General features: G+C 42.2%; 1 protein-coding gene across 1 annotated transcript in view; it reads left to right on the plus strand.

The window, feature by feature from the left end:
- Nucleotides 1-26,699, plus strand: part of LOC138193736 (thrombospondin type-1 domain-containing protein 7A-like) — a 152,803-nt gene that overhangs the window by 121,590 nt on the left and 4,514 nt on the right. Inside the window, exons 22-28 of the mRNA XM_069141934.1 lie at nucleotides 2,953-3,098; nucleotides 4,348-4,522; nucleotides 13,381-13,554; nucleotides 16,657-16,755; nucleotides 18,831-18,913; nucleotides 22,063-22,276; nucleotides 24,893-24,980. Of these exons, the coding sequence (XP_068998035.1) occupies nucleotides 2,953-3,098; nucleotides 4,348-4,522; nucleotides 13,381-13,554; nucleotides 16,657-16,755; nucleotides 18,831-18,913; nucleotides 22,063-22,276; nucleotides 24,893-24,980 (979 nt within the window). The remainder of the gene's footprint in view (nucleotides 1-2,952; nucleotides 3,099-4,347; nucleotides 4,523-13,380; nucleotides 13,555-16,656; nucleotides 16,756-18,830; nucleotides 18,914-22,062; nucleotides 22,277-24,892; nucleotides 24,981-26,699) is intronic.

The raw sequence follows: 26,699 nt of genomic DNA on the forward strand, positions 1-26,699 counted from the left end.
TAATAAAGTAATAATAAACTTCATTGGTATAGCATCTTTCATAGAAGAAATGCTCCAAGTGCTTTACAGCAAGAAGATTACACATATAAAGGGACATTTTAAAATATAGAAAAAAAAAAGCATAGAACAGAGAAAATGCCTGAAATTAAACACAAGTAGAGTTAGAATATAAATTACAATAAAGCAAACAGATTTACATCAAAGATAGTCTGTAAATGTTTTTTTTTTTAAAAATTTTTTTTAAAGATTTTATAAAAATAGTTATGATGAACTTTCAACTGTACTAACCTGTATGGAAAGTGCAATACATGATCAAGTTTGACCGATTGATTTTAATTAATGAATTGACGGGGCTAAACTCGCTCAATTTATAGTCTCAAGGACAAATAGGCGGCTACATTCAACTGCAACACACGACGGGAGTTTATGATGCAGCACCAATGGACCTTTAACCTCACTCACCTGCTGTTTGTTCACAAGACATCGAGAATATTTGTGTTTGGCTCCAGAAAAAATAAAAAGTAAATTAAAAACAAAAAGCCAACAATTAATGATGACCAGCGCGGAATGACTGTCGAGGCACTTTTCCGTAAACACGTCCATGTGTGAATGTGAAGCAGGAAGAGGAATATCTGCTCTGAGCTGTTGCAGCCTGCAAACATTAAGTCTTAAAAAAAATCTATTTCAGAATCCAGAATCACTTGATGCAGGTTTTTTTAAGTACAAGATTTTGCGCATCAACACTTTTTCTGTGAAACGACTCCACACTGAATCGCTAAAAAGCACGGTGTGGCAGAGCGAAAAACACACACGCTCAGCAAAATCACACTTCCTGATCCTCCACCGAAGGCATTCGGATGAGGAAAAACCCACAAAAAGGCAAAGAGGAAGTGTCTGTTTAAGAGAAAGCGGTTGTTGTGTTACGGTCTTGCAAATATGACCGGGGAAAAAAAAAAAAGTCCGTCCTGTTGCCCCAGTTGTTGTTCCGGCGTTCCACACAATTGATTCTGTCCCATTACATCTTCCTGCGTCCTCGGGGGCCCGTGGGAGCGCTTTGAAGAAGAGGCGCTACCGCAATAGTTGGTAAATCACGAGGCATAAGATACAAGTTAAAAAAGAGGCGAAAGCAGCAAGAGACAACCTTATTTGATGTGGGGTTTTTTTTAGGTGTGTGTGTGTGTGTGTGTGTGTGTGTGTGTGTGGGAGGTTCTCTTGTTGGAATAGGATATGAGGTTGTACAGTGTGTGTGTGTGTGTGTGTGTGTGTGTGTGTGTGTGTGAGAGAGTGTGTGGGAAGGCTGGTTTGTGTTTTATGTGTTGAAAGGTGTCGTAGGTTGGCAGAGGTGCATCCCAAGGTGAGCTGATTGCTGGTTAGCCGATGTGGAAATGAAAGTGGAATTTTTTTTTACAAGTGGAGGGTTTTCAGAGATGTGCGAGTGGGCGGCCTTACAACAGGTACACAGACGGAAAGGTTGCATTGTGAAAATGTGTGCGGGGAGGGGTGGGGGGGTTGGGAAAGGGGGGAGATGGGGAAGGGAGGAGGAGGCGTCCTCCGTGTTCAACCTTTCACTTAATTCATCGCATCAATTCTGCACTCAAATCAAACAGTCTCCGAGGTTTCGTTGACGCATCTGGTTGAGAGAGTCGGTAGATTGAGGTGGAATAAAAGCCTTTTTTTTGTTGTTTTTTTGTTTTTTGTTTCATTTACTCAAGATGGACGAGAACCAATCAAGACGGCAGACACGCAGTACGGTATGTCAGGCCATTTAGAAAAACCCTGCTCCATTAAGTGAAGTGCTGTTTGGGCACATTAAGATTAATCTAATGCATCCAAAACAAAAACATCCACATGCATTTAAAAGCGAGTTGTTTACGGAGGAGCTGGATGACCGCCCGCCGGAACTTTTAGCGTTTCGTTTATTGTGCAGAAAACAAGCCTCGCTCAACTTCATTTTGAGGCTCGATAAGAGGACCTTGTTGTTTTTCTACCTTGAGTGGTCCTTCATTAGGCAATGCAACCTTGGCAGTATAAATGATGTCATTTTGTTTGAGTATGACATTAAACCCAGAGAACCCGATGGAGGGAAAACTGCGTCCAAATTCGCCCCTGCTTCTCCTCTGTTGAATCGTGCGGCGGGTATTCATCACGGAGAGATGGAGCTTAAATCCCATGAAGCCCCAAAACTTGAGCTTTCCGGACAACGCAAGTGCCTCGTCTGTGTTTTGAAGAGTTGCAGAGAAAAATCGACAAACGTGACCGCCGTTACACTCTGACGGACGCGCCGATCGCTTCCCGCGTGTCAAAATACACAGCAGAACTTACTCTTCTGATGATACGCGTCGTTTCTCTGTACGTCAAAGCTTTTTTTTTCTTAAATATATTCGTGGGCTTTAACTACAGCCGAGTTATTAGCACACATCACAGGGCCGTAAGTCCTGAGTGTGAGTCCCTGGTTTTGGGCACCTGAACCACCCGCAGTCATTCATGACATTTATTTTTCCGACCGGCACTGAGCATATATATTTATTTTTTTTTAAACTGCTGAGTCATACAGTGTCCCACAAACATGGTTCAGATATTTACGGATTGTAGACAATCCCCTCTGCACAATTATACAAAGATATCTCGACTGGCAATATTTAATGGTGAGATACATGTAAAAACATGACTTTCATTTTTTTTTCCTTGATATAAAAGCTAATATAAAAGATCTTTTGGTATTATCACATTAAATGATGAAAGATTCTGATAGCTTAGACTGTCCTGAACAAAACAAGATAAAGCATGAACAGTTAGCCCTATAATGACCAAGATATGAGCTTAAAAGTGAAGGTCGTGAAATTTCAACCGAAAAATCACATTGGATTCACTGGGTTAAAAAAAAAACTATGAGTGTGGAAACACATAGATGAACCCAGCGTTGATGTCACTCGCCTGTGTGTTTACCTCCAGGTAAGATGTGGCGGCAGCGGTCGGTGGTTCAGGCCTCTCAGGGCGACGGACGGCCGTGCCCCTCTCAGATGGAGCAGTGGAAGCCGTGTCCGGTCCGACCCTGCTACCGCTGGCAGTACAGCCCCTGGTCCGAGTGCAGGGTGGAGGTATGTGAATAATATATTACATTACACCGTGATCCGGGGACATTAAATATTAACGATGGTATCGACCTCGGGTCGAGAAATGCAGCTTTGACAGGACCCTGGCTCGGCCGAGATCAATAAACATAAGAGTTTGAGCCAGAGAGCGGGTTTTTGGGAGGCAGGAATTTCAACGCATGGGAAAAAAAATAATGGAGTCTTTAGTATTGATGAACAACCTCATCAAATCCCTGTTCATACAGTTATTTTGAGAGATGGACAGCAAAAATCAATCTAATGCATCTTTAATGCTGATACATTACTGTAAACCAATACCTCTGCCAGGAAATTTGGCAGCCCTGTATAGTTCATTTTACACCGAGCGTCGGCAGGTTAGACTTTAAAAGCGTCCGACGCAGTACTTTATGAGATGAAGCAACGCTTTGCAACCGGAGGTGTAGATTCATGGGGAGACGAGGAGATGGCACTTATTGTAATTTTTTTTTTTTTTTTCATTTGTTCACCTCAGTTTGCACAATGAATGATCAAGTGTCTTGAGTCTCAGCCGTCTCAAAGAGAGACAGAGACGGAAAGATGTTACAAATAAAGTAAATACGTTCGTCAAGTGCATGCAACATTTATGAATCCCACTTTGCTGCAATAAAAGTGGTTGAAGTGAGAAGAACTGACTATTAAATTTCATAAAACAAGATGTGTAGTTAGTGAAAAAGGTAATAAATCACAGTGTTTCCCTCCCATCATTGTCTTGTGGAGGGAGGGCCGCCAAATACCATCGTACTCACAGAACTGCAGTTACCACAAGTAACTACTATTTATTTACTTGGTTTACTTGGTACCCAATTTCTTTCAGCTCGGTGTGAGAGTCTCTCATGCATGTTTATGTCACTGAAAGTCGGGCTAATCGGTCTGTTCCTCCACTCTGTTGCGTTACGCAGAACAGGAGGTGAACGTTACTAGAGCCGATGACAACTACGCTCGTTAGGTGACTGTAAAAAAAAAAAAAAAGGAAGGAAGCACAATAAAGGCTTAAACTTAAGCTATCTGTGTAAAACCCTCAACGTCAAACTGATGAAAACCAGACCAGAACATCAGCATTACTTGTGCTGAAAGTTGTAAGGACCCGCGGAGGGGAACACTGAATCACAACAGCTGTTAGTTTACCAGTGTACCGAGGAGGTTCATGTAACCTCCCCTTTCTTCTTCTTCTTCTTCTTCTTCTTCCTCTTCTTCTGTGGTGTTCCCGTCCTGTCAGAATGTCGTGTGCGGGCACGGCATGCGCTACAGGAACCTGTCCTGCTTCGTGTCGGACGGCTCCGGCGACGGCGAGAGCGGCCTGGTGGACGAGGAGCTGTGCAGCAGCCTGGAACTGGCTGTCGACGGAGACAAGCAGATCACACTGAGCGAGGCCTGCACCCTCCCCTGTCCAGGTAATGACGCTGCCTTCAAGGCCCCCCTCCCAAAAAAAAAAAAAAAAAAATATATATATATATATATATATAATAATATGGTAATTATGAGTTCTTTGTGCTGCATGAAGGGAACTGTCAAAGTCACGTCAAAAAACCTCCGGACAGAATTGAAGGGATATGTTTTGGATGTACGTCTGCAGTCGCAGGGTGTGTTTGTTTCTGTCGGACGTTTCGATATCAATCTAAATGCACTAATCCCTGATTAGACTTTCATAATTTTACTTATTTACTTAATACAAAAAAAAACAACAACCATACAGCTAGAGTTAATCAACTTTGACCCCAAATGACCCCCAAAAGTAAAGTATGTCTTTTGCCACATAAGCTGATACACTGGGTAATTTACTGAAAACTGCTGACTGTGTGTTGTTTGCTTCAGTTCCTGGTTCAGTGTACAGACGGACAATTCATGCGAAATTACTCCTCAATATTTGCCACCAACTACTCGCCTTAAACTCGGGCTAATGTTTGAGAAGAGGGCCGTTGTTTGCTCTGCACGTCCAACGTCCAACTTACTTCGCGTTGACCATTGGTTATCTGTGGATGGACCGTCTGCTTTGTGCTTTGCTCTCAAATCGCTGGGCGTCTTTGTGGGTTTACTTGTATACTGGCTTTACCAGGCCGTTTTACATTACATGTCATTTTTGTTGCATTTTTTTTTGAAGCGGTTCCACACCGAACGTTTTGACGGTTGTCGTCGTCTTTTTCGCGTTTCTGCTGTTTGTACCGTGGTAGCAACGCTCACGGAAACCCTACGTTTTACCAGAGCCCGGTAGCAGCAGGTACTTTATGTTGTTTAATGGCGGTTGGTTAACAGCTTTTAGGTGCTTTACCGCCCCCTTGTGGTGCCGGTAAAAAAACAAGCCAAATGAGGCGAGACGATATTCGCATGAACTATTCCCTTTCAATTGTTCTATTCAAAACTTAGAAATCACAACTCATCCCTAGTTCAGTGTATTCCTTTTGAATGTGGTATTTTCAGTAACACAGCATGTCCATGTAAATGAAAAAGATCACGGCCACCGTTACCACAATGAGTCAGGAGCAGGTTAGTATAGCTTGAATTTGATTGGATCTGGGGTTTTTCATCGGTGTAGTTCAGCGGTCTCCAAACCTTTTTTTTTGTTTTCCTCTGAGAGCTACTTTGAGAAAATGAAAGCGTCTGAAAGCTACTCACGTCTTTGTAACATCTGTTCATATAGCTGAGCTCCACCCAAACCAGCTCAATAAGCTTATTTTATGTGAACAACAACAAATCGATACTCAACACACACATGTACACTCACGAGCTACTGGTTGGAGACCCCAGGTGTCGTTGATACAGACATTGTACGTCAGTTAATCTTGTCTTCGGGTTATTTTGTCCCGGGACTCGACATCATTACTGTAGACAGTGTCGACGTAAACACTTAACTGAAGACAATTTTCAAGCCAAGTCTTATTTCAACTATCAAAAGACCAAGTTTGGAGCTCTAAAGAAATATTTCTTTACGAATTATTCTGTTTTGAACTGAGCTGCCTTCAGGTTCAATTCACTCCCAATGAATAACACAGTAAACACTTGTCAACAGTGTGAGTCAACACTTCTGTTACAGGGTGGATTGTATTTTCTCTAACTAATGGCAAAATAAATGGACTACATTATGGCAGCTGATTTGTAAAACGTAAAAAGTTGTTTCCAAATACAGCTTTAACTAAAAAAAAAAAAAAAAAAAAAGTTTTTTAATTTCTACTTGTTACCATGAATCGGCTGTGCTTAAATCAAGGCAACTTTATTTTTGTAGCGTATTTTAAAAAGAAGATCCAAAGGGTTTTACGTGCAACAGGAAAGGCATTAAGAAAAAGTATCCCTTGCACACAAAAAACAGGTGAAATTCACACAATCAAAAACTCATATGATCACGTGACCACGTGTGATTGTGTATGTATTGTTGCCATGGGAAACGTAGTTTTGGAGCATTTTCACGGTGTAATGTGTGAATCCCACGTGGATTCACGTGTGAAAACTTATTCACACAAAATGTATGTTTTTTTCTGTAAGGGACAGAAATTTAAAAAAGTGTTAAATAGAAGATCAAAATAAGAAATACAAGAGCACAAGTTACTCAGACAGATCTGGGTTTGACCACTAGCTTGCTAAAATTAGCATGCTTATGACTTTCAGTAGATACAGGTCGGGTGTATTTAAAAAAAAAAATTGAAAATAATGCTGATATTCTGGTCTGGTCTTCAGCAGTTGGAAGTTCGAGGTTCGTCCATTAATAGCTTAACTTTGGCTTTTATTGCGTTTTTTGTTTTGTTTTACAGTCACGTAACGAGTGTAGCGGTCATTAACTCGAGTAACAGTCAGTGTCCACCTTCAGTATTTGCGCAACTTTCAATTTCAGAAAAAATGCATGAGCGACTCTCACGCTGAGTTGAAATGAAACTGTGCACAGGAACTAAATAAATAGATAGTAGTTACCGGATGTAACTGCAGTTCTATGAGTACGTTTGTATTGTCTTTCTTTCTTTTACACTGCAGTGTACGAAATAGGTAATTATTGATTTAATAAAAGGCAGTGAAAAAAAAAACCAAGAAAAGGCTGTGATTTAAGAGAGTTGCAGCAGACCTGCAGCTCTGTGGGAGTTTTTTTTTTTTCTTTCTTCCAGATATGTGAAGCATAAAAACTGAACGCTGCTCCTCCATGTTGAGTTTTGACTCCGGGGACAGAAAGCAGACCTTTCCCAGACAGCCTGAGGTATCTGAACTGTTAATGCAGTCGCAGATCAGATACGTATTCTGGCTCCAAAGTACTCAGTGCTTTCTAAACTAGCAGCAGTATTTTGAAACCCGCTCTTTGACACACAGGAAGCCAGTGTAAAGATTTGAGAAGTGGGGTGATACGATCTACTTTCTTAGTTGTAGTCGTAGTCTTTTTAGTTCCTCAGCCGCTTCTCTTCGCCTCTCAGCTGGAGCGGCGGAAAAAAAGACAACCCCTCAAAGGCCTCCCACCAGCGAACGCTTTAGTCTGTTGAAGTTGTCCGGCCGAGCCGGAGGCGCCGCTGTCGGGAGCGGTGTTCTGTTTCAGGTGGAGCATAAGGACTATTTGGACCGCCTGCGTTTGACCGAGAGGTGAATCTCAATGAAATGTAATCACCTACAATTGAATTTTATTCCTTTTTTATAGCAAAAGAAACAGCAGCAACGTTATTAAAACACACACGAACAGAGAGATATAAAATAGCAGTAAAAAAGAGGCGCAATCAATAACGTGTGTGGGCGAGATAACAAAAACCTGCAGGGTTTAAAAAAAATAAAATAAAAAGACAAGATGGCAAGCTAAGATAGAACTGAATAACAATCTGCTGTCGAGTAAATGGCAATAAAGTGCAAATATTATGTGTTTATTCTTCTATTATAAGCGTGGCTTGTGTGAATCGAGGTGCAGTGGTAGTAAATATGGCCCATTTCATACGCAAAGGTGATTTACATAAAGACGTTGAATGAGAAGCAACATAATGTTTGAAGAAAGCCCTTCAGGAAGAAGAGTAGCCAACGAGTTTAACACTGTTAACCCTGATAATGTGGCCGCGGTGTAAACTTCCCCTAAATCCAATAAAGAGCAGCTGATGTTACCACGAAGCTGATAGCGATCCTGGACCAGCTACCTCAAGGCGTTTAAATACTCCGCAGTGGATGTTCTACTGGTGAAGTGGACATTAATGTAACCTGTAAATAACTCAAACTAATGTACCTGCTTGAATAAGGATTGGGTCCTTCGTGGAAGCGGCGCGCGGTTACTGCTGGACCGCCCCGATGTGTTCCTGCCCGATTTGTACCACGCATGTGTAAACCTTTATCGCTGTTGAAACACTTAAAGTAATAGCGTAAATAGCGGAAGAGGCTTTAGCGCATGTGAAAGTGGACGTAGCTTCTGGGTCTGAAAAAATGAGGTCAAAGTGTCTTCAGCCGCGTCCTTAAACTGTACTTAACTGTTATCAAGCAGACCAAGACGAAGTACATCTTCAAAAAAATGATTAATGCCATGTGCCTTTTGGAGCCTCCCCCCCCTGCCCCCCTTTCTCGCCCCCGCCCCCCTCCCCTCCATATCTTGTTAGTGTGCCATGTGTGCACACATTTTCAGCATGGGTAGCCTCAGCGGGGTTGACAAACCCCACAAACCTTGGCAGCGTCGGTCGGGCCGTCGACCCGCACAGGACGACTTTGTTTCATTTCGGTGAGTGATCAGGTCGCAGGTCCCGCCTTCTCTCCGCTGTGCCGGACATCTGTTGGGCGTGACGTACGGCCGTACAAGAGCAAAAAAAACAACAACAAAAAAACAGCCTGCGAGCGCACAGATTGCACGCTTTCATTTAATCGCCGTCGGTCCCTGAAACGTTTTTTTTTTTTTTTTATTTTATTTTTATCGCCGTCTGGTTTCGCGAAACTAACCGAACGGGTGTCCGATGGAGCTCGCTGCTTCCTCGTCGACGTGTTTCCTTGCTTTTGAAGTCACAATTCATCTTATTATCACAGAAATACGCGTTAGATGCCATGTTGAACTTAATTAATATGACACAACAATTATCCATCACACCCTCAAATCGTTATTTACCTCTACTGCGGCAAGAATCACCTTTACTCCTTATTGGCATTTTTTTAATTTTTTAATTTTGTTTGTTGTATTAATGCAAATTCATCTTTTAAATTCTTGATATGTCGTTTGGATAAAGTGCGGCGTTTCTAACAGCACAATGCAGCCGTGTCGCCACCACCCTGATGTTTGTCTTCATAAACACTCGCTTATTATTTTTCAGTCGGTTCTACTTTGTTGTTTTTTGTGTTGCGTTCCCGCAGCTCAAGGAGCGCCTGTCATTTCTTTTGTTGTTCGGCTTTAATTGTGACACGCATACAGAACGTGTTGAGCTTTAATGCCACTCAGAAAAACAACAACAACAAAAAGATCCTTTACAGTGGAGACATAAGAGGTGAATTAGAGAAAAAGTAGTTTATCCTAAAATAAGATGCAAATCATTACAGGAAGTTACGAATAGTTTTGAAACGTGTTTTTTCTTTGTTAACGCTGATAAAAAAAAATTTACAAAACTGACATTATTTGAATAACAGCTTTTATTTGAGGATTTTAGTGTTGGCGTTTCCGAGCTCAAATTAATGTCCATGTTCTCTCTCAGAGGGGTCGATTGAACATTATGCAGAAAGAAAACGTAGCTCTGTGCTGTTAATTTTTCTCTCCTATCCTTCATAGTTCATTTACAGTTCTGCAGTATTTCCACTTCAGATTGTATTTGCATACAACGGCAGCCTTCTCCGTGCGGCCGAGACGGGAAACAGTCACGTTGAGCTCTGTGCAAAAATGAAAGATGACAAACTGTCCACCTCTTGAGACGCAGGTAAACCCATTTTTTTAGTTTAAAGATCAGAGTGATGTTAGTCGGAGCGGAAGTCCGCACATTTACACGAGTACTTTTTTTTGTTTTTTGTCCGATTTTGATGTTCTTGTCTGCGGTAAATATCTAAATGGTAAAACATATTTGCAGGGTGGATATTTTCTAAATTCTCAACATGAAAGGGGCGATGACATAGTCTATGTTCAGACTGCAGGCAAATTAGATTCTTTTTTTTTTTTATCAGATCAGATCTTCAGGATAGACTGTCCGCACTGTTATTTACAAATGAGGAGATCAGATTTTGGAGCGTCCAGACATCACCAACCTATCTGCATGGGTTGCCGCGGGTAACGACGTACGCGCAGGTAGGAAGTGACGACAGACAGTTTATTTCGGCTTCTTCTCCAAAGAAAATACCGCGAGATGGATTTTTCCCTTTTTCTGGGTCGACGAGTTCTGCTTGGTCCTTTTATTTTGAAAAGCCCGTTTTTTTTTTTTTTTTTAAGAAAACAGGCTACTAGCTCTGCTAGCGGTAGCTTATATTTTGCTCACGCTATCTCTGAAAACGACGTTGAAATCCGATCCGAGCCAGCAGAGCGTCCGGACTGAGACGCATCTGCAGAAATCCGATTGGAATCGCATTTCAAACCTCCCCCAAATGTGCTTTTGGATCCAGATAGCAAAAATCGCATTTCGTGTGTTTTTATGCTGCTCAGACTTTCAAAAATCAATCTGGATGTGACAAAAATTTGATTTGTTCTGTCAGTCGTACAAATGGTTTGAGAATACGGCTTTACGGTATACATACGGTATGTTTACGAAGTTTATTTTGGGTATCGCAGGTTAGTGGGTCATTTTCTTTAGCACTATCGTCATTTCCTTGGAAATATATAGAAATGATTTGGTATCTGGCAAAAAAGCAATTTAACCACTTTGTGTACTGCAGCCTTCATCGATACAAAGTCTGAGGCAAAAGGCATCACAGGAGCCTATCGAACACCATTTGAGTGACAGGTGATGTCTCGGCACAGCAGAATATCACCTTGGGGGCCAAAGGTGTCAAAGGTGTCAATCCCCAGTAGGAAAAAAAAACAAAACAATAATAAATCTCGGAGATGGGATTATCACTTCAAAGGTCGGGTGTGATGGGTTGCTGTCAGGTTTTGTGACGCAGGCTTGTCAGCTGCTGGGTTTGATGCAGCTTTGCGGTGTAGAAGCAGAGACAGAGACAGACAGGTGAGCTGAGCCCAACGGCTGCTGGACTCCGTCCATCAGGTCTGCGAGCTCCAACGCCTCGCGGCTCCCTCCTACGACCACAACATCCATCCTCCCGCATCGTCAAGCTGAACACGAGAGGAGTGAGCGCCTTTCTTTTGGTTCAAATAGGGCAAATCTATCACGTTTCAATAAAGAAGATGCAAAACTGAACCTCCAATTTATGATCCAGCCCGATAACAGGAGTGTATTTTTACACAGTACAGCTTTAATATGAATCTGTTATTTTTGGTGTCAGCGGTCCCTGAAGGGGGGATTATTGTTCCCTGCCTCTGCCAAAAGACAAAATACAAAATTTTGAGTTCATTTCCAAAGTGCTGTGTGCCTATTTCGGTTCATCGTTGATCATTCATCATTCAGTGTCTCCATAACATAGAGGAGAGAAAATGTTATCCTTCTACTTCAGTTTGGAAATCATTTTATATTCTGAGACGGCGGCTGCACGTGTTTCCACTGGTGGATTTCTCATTTTGAATGAAGAAAAAAAAAAAAAAAAAAACCTCATCAGATGGCTGCTGGTCCCCGAGATGGAAGACACTGAGAAACGCTGCCCTAGATAACAAGTAGGTCCAACCCCTTTTTGCCAAACTGCAGGAGCACTGAAGTATCAAACAGCAATCAAAAGCGCAGACTGTTTTCTGCGCGGGGAGGTACTGTAGTGCGATTTGGGAGGAAAAATTTGCAGGACCGGGAGACAGCATGGGAATTCTAGCAGGTTGCATCCCCACACGGAGACACTTTCATGCACCGCCACCCCCTTGACCCGCGCTCCACTTCCCTTCCCAATGTTTAATGAGCTGCAGTTGTCAGCTGTGATCAAAAAAAAAAACAGAGCCGCCCCGCGTCTCCAACTCGCAGCCACCTCCTCCCGAAACTCTTCAAAGAACTCCTCAAACCGTCTTACGATTCGATATGCAAATACCCCCCCCCCCCCCCACACCTCCCCTCACCCCACACGTATGCAATATCCGCCGCACACCTTCGCAATCTCACCCGGATTAAACTGTCTCTCGTGCAGATAAATAGGTAAAACATTGCTTCAGTTCTGCCAAAGTTGAAGATCGGATTTTCCACCGCAGACGCCCACACTGCAGCTGCAGTCAAATAAAAAAAAGCAGCAAGTAAAAAAAAAAAATTAAAAAAAAATTGGCTCATAAAAGAGACGGAAGACGGTTAAAAAAAAAAAAAAAAAAACTTTTGAAAATTCAATAAAAGACATCACATTGGAAGTGAATCTAGACATTGAGATGATATCGATCCTGTCAGCTGCAGCTCCCCCAGGCGGGTCTCTGCGGGAGCCAAACAACCTGGTCACTTTTTTTGTATTGAACTCCAAATGAACCAGGAGGGAGCCCACCGGGCCTGAAAAGCTGACCCTGCACGCTGCTCACAGGAAATCAAAAAAGATTTGAGATACGGCTCGAGGCCATAGCTAACAATACTTCACAGTTCAGTTGGCAGTTATTTCAGCAAGACTGGGTCAAAAATGGGGTACGTGGCTGGAGGGCTTTTAATTTGATACAGATACAGGAAGTCGCGACATTCGACCCACCGATGATGTAACTTTATTACTCACTCAGTGACAGATATTCCACTTTATAGGGATGACCCTGCTGTTGCGGCGTTACCTTTTGGATTCGTTAACGGTGAAGAGATGTCAGAGAGACTTAGTCGTCGTAAGAATTTCATTTCTGTCCGCTTTGAACCTGCTGAGTGTGTGAATTTTTGTTTGGTGCTGTTGCTGTTTATGTGTTACAGTGATGTTTGCATTTTTTTGTTGTTTATATATTTGTTATAAAAGTTTTGTCTGTTGAGCCATTCTACTTATGACCGGACTGCAATGGCGGTGTGATCAAATTGCACCGCTGATCGGCCGAATCCTGCAACTTCCTGTGTTCATTTCAAATTAAAATCACTCGTTTCAAATTAAAAGCATGTACTAGGTTTTAATTTTGTGTTGTTTATTCATTACTTTAAAATTAATTTAGTAAGCACAATTACCATTGTATTATTCAGAATTACCATATAAATTGTTTTTGTAAACTATAAAATATGCCGAGGATGTATAATGGATTGTAAAAAAACAAACTGTGCCGCACACCTTAACTTCTCGATATTGGGAGTGCTGCTAAATCTCGTCTCTGCTGCAGGTGAATGCTACCTGATGGAGTGGTCAGACTGGAGCTCGTGCGTCAGCATCTGCGTCAGGGGGGCCGGCGTCGACTTCGGCTCGGTTCAGGTCCGCTCACGCGCCGTGGTGGCGCAGGAGCCCGAGAACCTGCAGCTCTGTCCGGACCAGGCGTGGGAGTCTCAGCCCTGCACCGGTAAGAAGACTTAAAAAAAAAAAAAAACACGGCAGCTTCAACCCTCATCCTGGTCAGAAGGTCTGACAAATTTGAAAGTGAACTTTTAGTGCATACACTGTATATTAACCTGTTGCAGTGCGGCGGCCCCAAACCTTTAATTAATTTATTCCTTTTCTTTACTCACGTGTTCCCAATTACACGCGGTGGTGGTGGTGAAGCGATGTCTGTCGCAGGTTGTAGTGGGTTGTCAAGGCATCAGAGGGCTGACGCAGTTGCATTCAGGGTCACGCCTTCAGGTTGTTTCAGCTTCCTATGTCTCTGAACTTAAACGTTTGTACTGTCAGAGGAAAACTGGAACGCCAGAGGAAACCAACAGAGAAAAAGGATCTGAGACGGGAACCGAGGTAAAGATTTTTCTTCACTGTGATGTAACAGTGCGGACCGCTGGGCTGCTACGGTGCTGTCTTCCATGTACGACTGAGAGAAAAAGAAAAAAAAACACAAACAAAAGGGCTAACTACCGCCACCGCTCTCAGTGCGGCGGGTCAATTGGTGTTTATCCCAAATGGGATTTCTCGAGTTAGATCTCTGAATGTTGGAAACCCCCCACGCTCATGTACCGTTGCAGCTCCCCAGGCGCCTTAATCACCCATTAGGTGAAAGCGTGGGCTGTGAATCACCACCGCCGAAGAAGCTCGACATATACACCCCGCCCACCCCTTTCCCCCCCCCCCCCCCCCCCCCCGCCCTCCTTCCCTCCCTCCTTGGCCTCCCACTCGTCCACACCTCCCTCTCTCCTTTGGCTACTGTACACAGCCCCACAGCCGTCTTCACCAGCCTGACCTGGTTTCACAGCATCACTCAAGGCATGGGGGGGGGGGTGCTCAGCCAAGAGCAGTGGAGGCGGAGGAGGCAGCGGCAAGGGTGGAGGAAGGGGAGGAGATGCTCGCTTGAGAAAAACAAAACCAGTGTCGTGTCCCAGTAGCACACTTTCCATGCTTTGTTTTTACAGTAAATGCTCAATGAAAGAATTGCAGATCAAAATTTTGAGATTTTAATCAGCTTGCAGTTTTACTTCAATGGAGTAAAAAGAAAAAAACAAAACAAAGGAGCCGCACTCAGCTCGAAAACAGGAGGAGTTTGCAAAATATTGAAGGAAGAAAGGTTTCATTTCAAAGCTCAGGGCTGCTTAAATACAAGTTTATAAAGTGACATAGCTCGAGATCAAAAGAAAAAGTCTTGCCAAAATTATAATAATCCATCCAATAGTCATACGGACATCTTACTTAAAACCCCAAATGTGGTCTACAAGCTGTAGAGAAAACAAACCTAGAGACTCATTGAAAAGTCAGTCTTCATCTGGGGCTGAACATTTTTTCGAAATAATATCGCCTTCTCGGTTTATGCCGCTATGTGATCGCATTTTTAAATGACCTCAACATCAAAACAAGCGCTCCTACTCTCCCACCAACCAATGAAAACATGTGACGAGACAGTAAAGCTGATTGTTTTGACGTTCAGTGATTCATTCAGTTAAAAACCAGACGTTCTCTTCTTGCTGTCCAGAGTTTATTAGCTGGTTTCATTCTGAGTTCTGCCCGCCCGTTGAGAATACCATGCACCTCGGCTAAAGGGAAAACTACCAGTCATTGTAATGATTTGGATGCTGTTTGAATACGATGAAATTGTCTCTGTCGGGTTAATCATTGATCATAAATTATCTGAAGTCTTTTGAGTCGCTGGTCTTTTTTTTTATTAGACTCAGCAGTAGCATTTCATTGATACGATTGATCTGAAATTGACGTGATTTACTCGATTAACCTCAATGTTTTTATTTTTAGTGATATTTTACTAGAATATCTTATAGCCTTTATTAGGCACCAAGTTTTAGTCATCTTCTGTATCAGGTAAATTAAAGCAATAAACATTTATATTGGAAAAATATGAGTCGTGATCTCAGTTCTAAGGAAAAAACAACGTTATCTTGCTTCTGATTTTATTGTGAATCATGCTGCTCTACTGGGAACCATGAGTATCTTTACAAAGTGTTATGGCTTTCCAGCTCATGGATGTTGATTTATTTCACCGGATGATTAACATTTTTTGGGATTTCTGGTGGTGTTAGTGTAAAACATGAGGCATAGCAGTACATTCATTTTTGTGCAGTCCTAAAGCAGCAAACCTGAATGGTAATAACTTTTTCTCCCTCATTAGTGAGTATGTATTCGTGATTTTGGAGCGCCTTGCTTGGCAGCTCTACCTCCACTGGCGTGTAAATATGTGTGATATGCACACTTTAATGCTATTTAAGAGCAGTCCCCTCCTAACAGCTGGGTTTGAATTCATCTTTTTTTCAGTGAACATGGTTGAAAATCATCATCTGTCGCCCTTCTTTTTTTTTTTTTTTAAGCCTTTACGGAGCTTCTCACATCCAACACAGCCACTGACATTATTTCTGCCTCCAGAAATAATTCCTGCTCCTCCTCTTGAGAAATATCTCTGTGGTTGTAAAACTCCAATCTGCTTTTTAAAGATGGTGGGAAGGACCAGTTCAAAGTGACTGACTCAAAGATACTTCAACGCATTTGAGAAACGATTTCAAACATAGCGGAGCAATAAAATAATAATAAAAAAAAAGAATTAGAAAAAGAATACCATAAAGGGTTAAGTCGTCTCAGACAAATTGTCCCGTGGAAGCAGGAGATAGAGCCGGGGCGTCGACCGAAGCGGCGATACTGTAGCCAAGCCTGCGGAGAATAGATCTTTCTTTTGTCCAAGGTTAAATTGTTCATTTACGCCAGACGAATTGGCCGGACTGATGATTGGTTACACAGGCCTCCGTCGGGAAATACAGTCATTTACTGCACTGATGGGGATATTGATAAAGTCATAATAGCATTGATAGAAAGTCATTAAGCAAAAGCTCTTACTGGAGATTAAAACATTGAACTGGACCTTTTCTGTGAAGGCACACTCATATTATGTGACAGCAGCCTATTATACTATCATAACTTAGCAGCTGCTTTATTAGTCTGTCACTCATGTGATTAATGGTCTTTCACTGCAGCCTCCCCCTGAATTGCCTTTGTGGCTGTTGATTTGTTTGTGTTTGGCTCTCAGGTGGCGAATGTTTCGAGTACAAATGGTTCAGCAGCAGTCGTCCAAACTCCACCCGGCCGTTAATCTGGTGTCAGCGCTCGGATGGACTCAACGTCACCGGTAAGGATGTTTTATGGGACTTATGGAAACAAGTTTTTGGAGACTTTTAGTCGACTTACCTGTTAAGTCCATGAAAAAAAATAAAATGTTTTCAGCCGGAGGTTGGGACCCCCACAAAAGGTCCCGAGAGGTTTATAGCAGCGAAAATCTCTATTTGATGGATAGAAATTGAGCTGGGTTTTAAAAAAAATAGATTTTCCGATTGAAATCGATCTTCACTTGAATAATCCGATATTGATTCATTCCCCAGATCGCGCTTTTAGCCAAATAACGTTTGAACGGTCCACTTGCGTGCCGTCGGCGTTTTAGCGGCATCGACTTACTCGTCTACGGTGCTAAAGTTCATGTGTATACGCATGTGAGAGGTCTGTGGAAAGCTAAGATTCTTGTGATTTTATTAATATGAACCATTTCAAGATACAATCACCTCAGCAGGTTCAGTAAACAGCTTTGTCAGACCACCACCAAACAAACAGGTTAACCTATCGTCCAACAACGATCAAACAACAACCGGTCTGGTGAAGTCAGCAAAGTCAGTGTGTATTATGGATGTAATAATGTATTATTACATCCATAATACACACGATCCGCTGTTGTATCATTTGAAACTTCCCGGCAAGCGCAGTAAAGTTCAATAGCGTCCTTATTCTGCCGGTTTGATTGACATCTCACTGAGCCAATAGGAGCTTCCATATCCTGTCCCCAGCCTAAAACAGCCAATCAGAGTCTGTACGGAACGGAGGTGTCAGATCCAGCCAGTCGGTAGTCACGTTACAGATGATTGACACTTTTCTAATAGCCAAGGAGATTTTGAACACGAGATTATGCGGCTTCAGTGGGCGGGGCTTGTACCAGAAAGAAAGAGTATCTTCTTGTTGTGAAGAATTGTTCTTTTAAATAAAAGGTGCATTAATGTAACTGCTTTTAGATCCATTCTTAATAGTGAATATTCATATTTTTAATAATGCACAATGTTAAAGGGTTCTTTGTACAATTTACAGAATCAATTCTCAGAGATTCTGTTTCATATTCAAGCAAAATTGGTATTGCAACTGAATTATCCCGAATCAATATCAGATCATATTGAATCTGAAATTTAATTGAATAGGAATTGAATCGATTTGGGAAACCCTAGACAAAACTATATTTACATAAATTTCCTTTTTGTTTGTGGTGAATTATTTAATTATATTATCTGAAAATATTAAATTTGGTTATTTATTATGCTGCTGTTAGTTGTATTATTTAATTAATCAGTTTGGTCCATTAAACCTGGAAAAAGAAAGGTCCATCACCACTTCCCAGAAAGCCAATTTCCTTTATTTAAATTGCTTGCTAAGAAAACTCAGAAAAATATTTACATTTGAGAAGCTGGAACCAAAAACACGTACTTATCATCAAAACTGCGGCATTTTAAGTTAATTATCTAAGCTTTAAAAAAAAAAGTATTAAAATAAGACAGAAATACATGAAAGGTTCATTATGACTGAACTACTCAGAAGTGGTAAGACATCAAACCGGCGTCAGGGGATCGCATGTACGCCTCAGTCTGTTTTAAAGCGGTAAAGATGAGAAATCACTGCCCTACAGTATTTTGAATAATAAATAGTGGAGCTGAATTTATCTTCTTTAAAGTGAGCAAGTTGAGGTTGCGGCAGCTCCAAAGCTCAACGGTGAGTCGGGAAACCATCGTTGTCCGTTTGGTGCAGGAGGTAAAAAAATTTACGAATAAAAGCAGACTGTCCTGAAAAATATGGGAACTTTATTTCTGTACGAGGCGAAGGAGGTGGGCGGCGGCTGCCTGTACGGCTATTCATCTGCGTATAACGCGTGGTTATTAACCTCAAATAGTATCCAAAATAAACCCCGGCTACATCCGATATATCAAGTTCTAGGTACAACCAAGTTGTAGCTTTTAGACATGAAAATATGAGTTGTTTTTTTTTTATCTGAAACTACCACCAGCTGTGAGCTGCAGAGAGCAGCGGATCCAACAAAGATGAGACCTGTGCTTATTGTACTGTATTAAAAGCATCGTGCACTCTGTTTGATTCTGTCGTGTCTCGGCCCCGCAGGAGGCTGTCCTCCGATGAACCCTCCGCTGGACAACAGCTCCTGCGACCCTCCCTGTCTCATGCCGAAGTCTTTCTGCAGCGAGGTGAGCGGGCTTCGCGTTCCTTGCGTCGCGATTTTATCTGAAAATGAAAAGAGAACCTCGCGGATGAATGCGGCTTTTTGGAGGCGAGAGCGCTTCGGAAAAAAAAAAAAAACAGAATAAGAAAAGAATAAAAAGAGGTGAAGGCACGGGTCAGTCCTGGATGAATGGCAGTCCGTGCACTCGCCGTGACACGCAATCGAATGCGAATGCGGCAGGGGAATAAAAAAATGATGGAAGCGTGAAGACGTTAAAGCCGTTTCCCCGTATTGTCACTCAACAGTCCTGCAGCAGAATCAGGTTTTTTTTTTGTTGTTGTTTTTTTTTGTTCTGGCGGATAAAAGCAGCCGTTGAATCTCCACGTTTATCTTATTTTAATAAGGCGCATAGCTTCTGAAAACTGTTTTGGGTCTTTCAATAAAGGTTGCGTACCAGCCAGTGGAGCACAGCAGATTCTTGAGAGTGGAGTTCAGGACTTCTGAGGTCATCGGTTCAATCCCCAGACGGGAATGAAAAAAAAATACAAAAAAACCTGCAGGCGGGCGGTTTGTTAGGAGCACCAGGCTGAAACAAACGCAGTCTAATACAAAAGTCCTGCAGTGAATATTACCTTCACGAAGGTTGTAAATGTTCAGTTTGTTACAGAGAGGTGCTCATTCAACTTCGACGGTCACTTTGACGCTTTCTGCTGCCGTTGCAAGCGTAGCTTCTTATACCCCCCCTCCCCCCCGACCGTCCCCCCTCCTATTCATATCAATGAGGACAGAGCTGCTGACAAAAAACACCTCTCTGTATGATGGATGCAGTTTAAATGGCATCCACGGTGACCGTTAAATTCGATTACACCTCTCTAAAACAGAACATTACCACGAAAGTAGGATTTACTGCAGGACCGTTGCATTCGACGGCACCAGGTTTGAGTTTCAGTGTTTCCAATGAACTGGTACCTGAGCGTAGTTTTGGAGAAATCCTCGAGTAGCTCGGGCAACTTCCTCTTAAAATGCTCTTGAGAAAAGCACTTAATCGCCCACGCTTAAAAAAGAAAAAAAAAACCGATTATGAAACCAATTGAAATATAGTCTACGATGTAGATTTCAAATCCAGATCAGGAGGTTTTCAGTAACGAACTTGCAATTTGTCATTGTTCACGTAAAAGATGTTTTTTTTTAGCTGGTTTGGGTGGAGCTCACCTCTGTGAATAAATTGTGGCAGTGTGCTTTTTCTCAGTGGAAAAAATGGCTGGAGAGCCCTGAACTAGACGCTCTTATTTTTCAGCAGTTCTAACTGATCGCAGATCATTTGACCCAATTCAAGTAAATATAACTCGCCTTTTCGTGATAAGCGTCTTCGCCTTCAGTCGGGTTACTTTTAACGAGATACGAGGATACAACTTCTGTTCAAACATCCATTTCAAGGCTCTCGTTTTTAAGCAGCGTGTCACAATGAGAACTTCTCATCTTCGAGCCTTATGCTGCAAATAGTTCTGTAAAATCTCAGATCCGGGAAGAATGAGATCAATTATGCTGTTTTGAAAGTTACGGACGAGTTTCTGCCATCGAAATTCTCGTCGTGTTGATGGAGGTTTCTCTGCCGGCTGTGTCTCAGACGGTCGAGCAGGTTGCCCGGTAATTGAAAGGTCAGCCGGTTCAATCCCCCGGTTTCCTCCCTCCAGTCCACATGCTGAACACGCTGAATCACAATGTGCTCCCGTCGGCCGCTTCCTTTCCTCTGATGTGTGAATAGTTTGAACAAGTGGCAGAGTAGCGTACAGATTAAAGGCAGGGTTACAATTGAATGTCAGGTTGAGGCCTTCTCGTTCCAAGATCCGCCGACTGGTTTCAAGACGCTTCCACAAAGTCATTTCCACTTAAAATACGTGATTTATTTTCTTGTCTATTTATTTCAAACCTTTGAACACTTATCAGTTGACACATATCAAGACAGGAACCAGCTTACTTTAAGACTTCTTGTCAAGTAAAATTATCTCGCTGCATTGACAGATATGAAGTCTCTCTAAATTCCTTTTTTTTTTTTTTCCTTGTGTTTTGGCCAATCTTTTCTGCACTGTGGCGGCTCCAATGCGGTTGAGACGAGTGTAAGAGCTTTAAAAGGAGCGTTGACGGTGCGGCCGCTGGTTGATATGTTCTATTGTTCAGGTATTAGTAGAAAAATGCAGCGCATGAAGATGAGGCCGCGACAGGTCGCACACAGCAAACAGTTTAGTTTCCTCTGGAAGCTTATGCTTTTATCTAGATTGACTAAAAGTGAATGAGATGGATACTTGTCACACACACACACACACACACACACACACACACACACACACACACACACACACACACACACACACACACACACGCACATACACACACACACACACACACACACACATACACACACACACACATACATACACACACACACACACACACACACACGCACATACACACACACACACGCACATACACACACACACACACGCACATACACACACACACACACACACACACACACACACACACATACACACACACACACACACACACACACACACACACACGCACATACACACACACACACACACACACGCACATACACACACACACGCACATACACACACACACACACACACACACACACACATACACACACGCACATACACACACACACACACACACACACACACACACACACACACACACACACACACACACACACACACACACGCACATACACACACACACACACACACACACACACATACACACACACGCACGCACACACATACACACACACACACACATACACACACACACGCACATACACACACGCATACACACACACACACACATACACACACACACACACACATACATACACACACACATACACACACACACACACATACATACACACACACACACACACACACAACACACGGCTGCTGAGGACAAACAGGAGTTCAACCTGCGAACAGTCAGTAACAGGTCAGCCATCCTGCCTGGCCTCTCCCCAGAGCCCCTCCCCCTCCCCCCCTCCCGCCCCCTTTCCGGGTTAATTCACTTCCACTCCACCTCACTGAACACTCTGTACTTTAACTCCAGCTCAGACTAAAAAAAAATTCAAACTTGATTCTGCGCTGCCCCCTGCAGGCCGCCGTGTGCATGTGCGAGGAAGGCTTCACAGAAGTGCTGTCGTCCGCGGGGCAGCTGGACCAGTGCGCCCCCATCCCCATCCTGGAGATCCCCACCGCCGGGGACAAGAAGGGGGACGTGAAGACCAGCCGCGCCATCAACCCCACGCAGCCCACCACCATCCAGCCGGGCCGCGCCGGGCGGACCTGGTACCTGCAGCCCTACGGACCAGGTCGGACCACCGCACGCTCACTCACCATCGTGTTTTTTAACCACAAAAATCGAAATTATTCAGAAATGCAAGAGGCACGTAAAGAAGACGTGTTTGTTCGTTGTCGAGTGAAAACCTTTCATCTTTTAAAATGCCAGGCTTTGTTGAACTAAATCTGATTTAATGTATTCTTTAGATGCTCCAATTTTTCCAGGTGTCAGGCTGTAATTAGAAAAACCGTCACATAAAGACGCTTAAAAGTAGGAAATGTGAAGGAAGTCAGGACGGGGAAAACAAAGACGTTGTTGGGTTTATTTCTTTGGGTAACAAGCTAATGATATAAATAGAGTCTTTATTGACCACAAACAGCCGTTAGATCCGTGCAAATGTTCATTGTACGGAAGTTAAAGAGTCCAAATGTCCATAAAGACACTTGATTTCCAAAGCTCCCACTTGCAGTCCTGTTTTAAAGGAGTGTTTTTAATTGTATTTAAAACATTTCCACGGAAGAAAAAGTGTCTTTTTGAAGCTTCTCTCCGGCCTTTTGTGGAATTTTCTCACTCACGTAAACCCTTCAAGTAAAGTTAGGACAGGTTTTCACGCGACAACGGCAGAATTTACTTCGCTGTCTTTCTGGCAGATTTAGTCTCGGCGGCCTTTAATTAACATCAAGTTTAACACATTCCTACTGTGTGCATGAATTAAAACTGACGCACGAAGCGTCACACGTCTTTTCATGAGTGCAAAAGTCTTTACAGGTGCGCGGTTGACTCTTGCTGGCTGCTGCTGCATTAACATCTGAGAGCTGCGTCTGACCGACGGTGCATGACGGCAGAATAAACATTCAGGGTGCAGGAGTGCCGAACAGATTGAGTTAGTGTCTTGTCAGGAGGAAACATACAGTAACCCCCCCCCCGCCGCCCCACTCCTGTCAAATGCCCGCTGTCTTTTTTTGAAGCGCACTTCTAGCGCGCATCTGAAGAAAAACTCGTTTTGATTCGACGTGTGATTTACAGAGTGATTTTGTTGCATCAATCGGTTACCGAACCATAAATTCGGGGAGTTTTAGAGGAAAGGGGAAATAAATTAAACCTTCAGCGTCTCAACCGTCGTAATTTAAGTCATTATTGAATTATTGCCTAGACAGGGCTAAACAGGAAGTGAGGTCGATTTAAAAGCACCCTATTCTGTGAAATAACAATAACATTGCATTTATATGTGAAAGTCCTGAACTACAACTTTAATAGTAAACAACTGTTGTCTTTCAACGAACCAAACTGGTCCACTTCAGCTCTGATTGGACTTCAGTCCCGTTTCTGTTCATATTAAACAACGATCAGCCGTCCCAGAGAGACGTTTTTTTTGTCCTAAAGAATTCTCTGAGAATATTACATCCTTTTTGTTTTATAAGCAAGAAGGTTTTGTTGGTTGTTGTTGTTGTTGTTCCCAGAATGTCCCTCTTAAAAGTAGAACAACAGTCTAAAAGTGTTGTACGTATTGCATAACATTGTCAGAACATACGTAACATTATGCTGTAATTCCTAAAAATATATATAGCTTTTTGGTTTTTTTATTTTTTTTTATTTTCCCAGAATTTTCAAGTAGGATAACATCATTTTAAAACAATAAACAAAGGTATAGTTTAGATAATGTAGCGACGCCCCACTGCATTGATCATTGACCTTACCGCCTCATGTTCTCTGGACTGACTTCAGTGTGAATGAAGTACAATAAAAACAAATGATTTTGCCCGTTAATCACAGCAGTTATTAGTAGACCCCAATTGAAGGTATTTGGAGGTTAAAAAAATCTGATAAAAAAAAATTTGCTAATGTTTTTTTTTCCTGAGACAACCTATAATGTTAATTGAAAATGTACGTTTTACGAATCTCAGTTGGATTCTGTTTTAACATCGTTTTTTGTAAATTTATTTTTGTATTGGTCAATAAATTGGCCCCTTTTCACAAAAATGTACAAGATTCAATATTTCACGATTCATTAAACTTCCTCTCGCATTAATTTTGACACATTTAACGAATACAAAAAAAAAAAAAAAAAAAACACCGTACTTGTGACATGTGAACGAGCATCCAAAAGGATTGTTGGAGGCAAATATATCTACAACCTATTGATCGGGCTCGAGTTATTAGATGAGGTTTGTGTTCTTATGACTGACATTACTATGAAGGAGAACCCTGATGGTGCCATTTCATATCTCCTCTCCTCCACCCACATTTAAAAGAGACTCGGTGCCATCTAGTGGCGAGCTTGCAGATTGCAGGTGAAGCTGCAGTGGCTGTGAAGGTCCCTTTGTGGACGACGGTATACTACAAAAACACAACCATTCTTCATTTCCGGTGATTACACACGAATAAAAACATCATTATGAATATTATATTTTAATCTCTGCCAATAGATCCCTCTGAATCTGACGCGGTGAACCTTTAAGTACCAGCAGGCACCGATAAATATTTTGTCGGTAACGGGTTCATATGATAAAATCACACTGTAAAATCCTGAACTGCATTATTATATGGTGTTTGTAAGTTTTCTAAAGCGTTCACAGACTTCTTTTAACGGCTCTCGGTGGCGTGTTAGAGTGCAAAGAGACAAGCTGACGCGCCTCCTCCTCCACAGATGGGAAGCTGAAGATGTGGGTGTACGGTGTAGCAGCCGGAGCCTTTGTGCTCCTCATATTCATAGTGTCTATGATATACCTAGCTTGGTGAGTCGACCAGTTTAATCTCCCCCTCCTTTATCACCATCATCCTCATTCATAAAAAAAAAACCCACAAAAAAACCCAACCCTCCTCGTGTTTTTTTTTCCCCCCGCCTTTGCCCGTTTTGATCGTAAACACCCCCCTCTCCCTCTCACGTTTTTATTCTTTTGTGTTTGCCTTATTATTTATTTATTTGTTATATTTCTATATTTCCGTGCGAGAGCAGCAGCTACTGTGCCAAGGTGCATCGCTCTCTTACGGCCCAAGAGAGCGACGCCAACGGGACGACGGTGTGGATGAGCCAAAACGCACACGACATCACTTACACCTGTCCCGATTGCCAAGAGCTGGCTGAAAGCAGCAGCTAAATGAGGATGTGGAGGGGTGCGCCCCCCCCCCCCCCCTACCCAAACCTCCACCTACACACCCTCCTGTAAAAAAAATAAATAAAAATGCACCCGCAGTCCTTAACCTTCCTCTCCCCCCTCCGTGACCTTCGTCAAAGAGTCACTCGTCGGGCCCGACTAGCTGAGCGAAGGTGCCGGTGAAGGTGAGGACGGACCAACCAGGAAGTGGTTCTCTTAGCTCCGCCCTAGAGAGTTTATTGTATTTTCTTTTTTAGAGCTCTTAAGATACCGTTGAACCCTCTACTTACCCTCTACTTCCCGCTTTGACGTAGTTTTAAAATCTGATTCGCGTGTTCACACCAGAACTCTGCGACAACTCGCGCTTGGGCACAAATCACCGTTTTAGAAATAAAGCCACGCAGTTACATTAAAAATATTACCTGGATGCAGAAAAAAAAAGCTGGCAGCAGTAAACAAAAAAACAAAACAACTAAAGTTCAAAAGTGCAACAACCACCAACTCTAAATGTTAATGTAATTAAAACTTGTGTTGAGCGTCTTGTCATCGAAATCTCAGCAAAAAAAAAGAGAAGAAAGAGAAGTGCAAATTTCTAACGAGTCCTTTGAGTGAAAGTCGATATATAACGATAGAGTGCTTCAAGTTGACAAAGAAAAAGGACTCGATACGTAAAGTGGCCTCTCTCATTATGTATAATTATTTACGGTATTACCGCATAAATATGTAAGCAGGATTTTCATGCTTCTCATTTTCAATTGTTTAAATGTTTTTTTATAAAAAAATTCAATCTGCAAAGTTACATTTCAAAACGGATTAAAAACATATATTCTACACAGAAATATATAGAAAGTATAAGATCTACAGTATATACATACATATATATAACAGTCTAATCAGTTACTTTAAACTGCTGCTGTGTGTTCAAACTAAAAAGTACCAAAGTTTGCATTAAACGATCGGTTCTGTTTAACAGTGATTTCTCATTTAAAATCATAATTTTCGATCGATTCTGATTCAGATGACGTTATCTTACAGCTGATTTGTGTTAAGACCAAATTACTAAGTGACACGCGCTGTTCGCTGCTGTTTCGTTTATGAGAAAAAAAAACAAGTTCCTTTTCCTCATTGTGAAGGAATGAAAACTGGGTCTTTGTTTCGGCTCTTGTGCAACCAGTGATTCCTTCACTTTGGGTTCGTGGGATGTGAATAAACATTTTTTTTTCTATTGTTAGAAGATCATTTAAACGGAGCTTTTCATTTTGTGATTCGGTAAGAACATCGGTACATTTTAGTTCTTTTTTTTTTGTTATTTTCAATTTCAATTGCTTTCATTTAAAGACAAAAAAAAAAAAAAATCAA

The sequence above is a fragment of the Embiotoca jacksoni genome, unplaced genomic scaffold, assembly GCF_022577435.1.
Source record: "Embiotoca jacksoni isolate LCO1_2020_lvr unplaced genomic scaffold, fEmbJac1.0.p SCAF_93, whole genome shotgun sequence".
Classification (NCBI taxonomy): Eukaryota; Metazoa; Chordata; class Actinopteri; family Embiotocidae; genus Embiotoca; species Embiotoca jacksoni.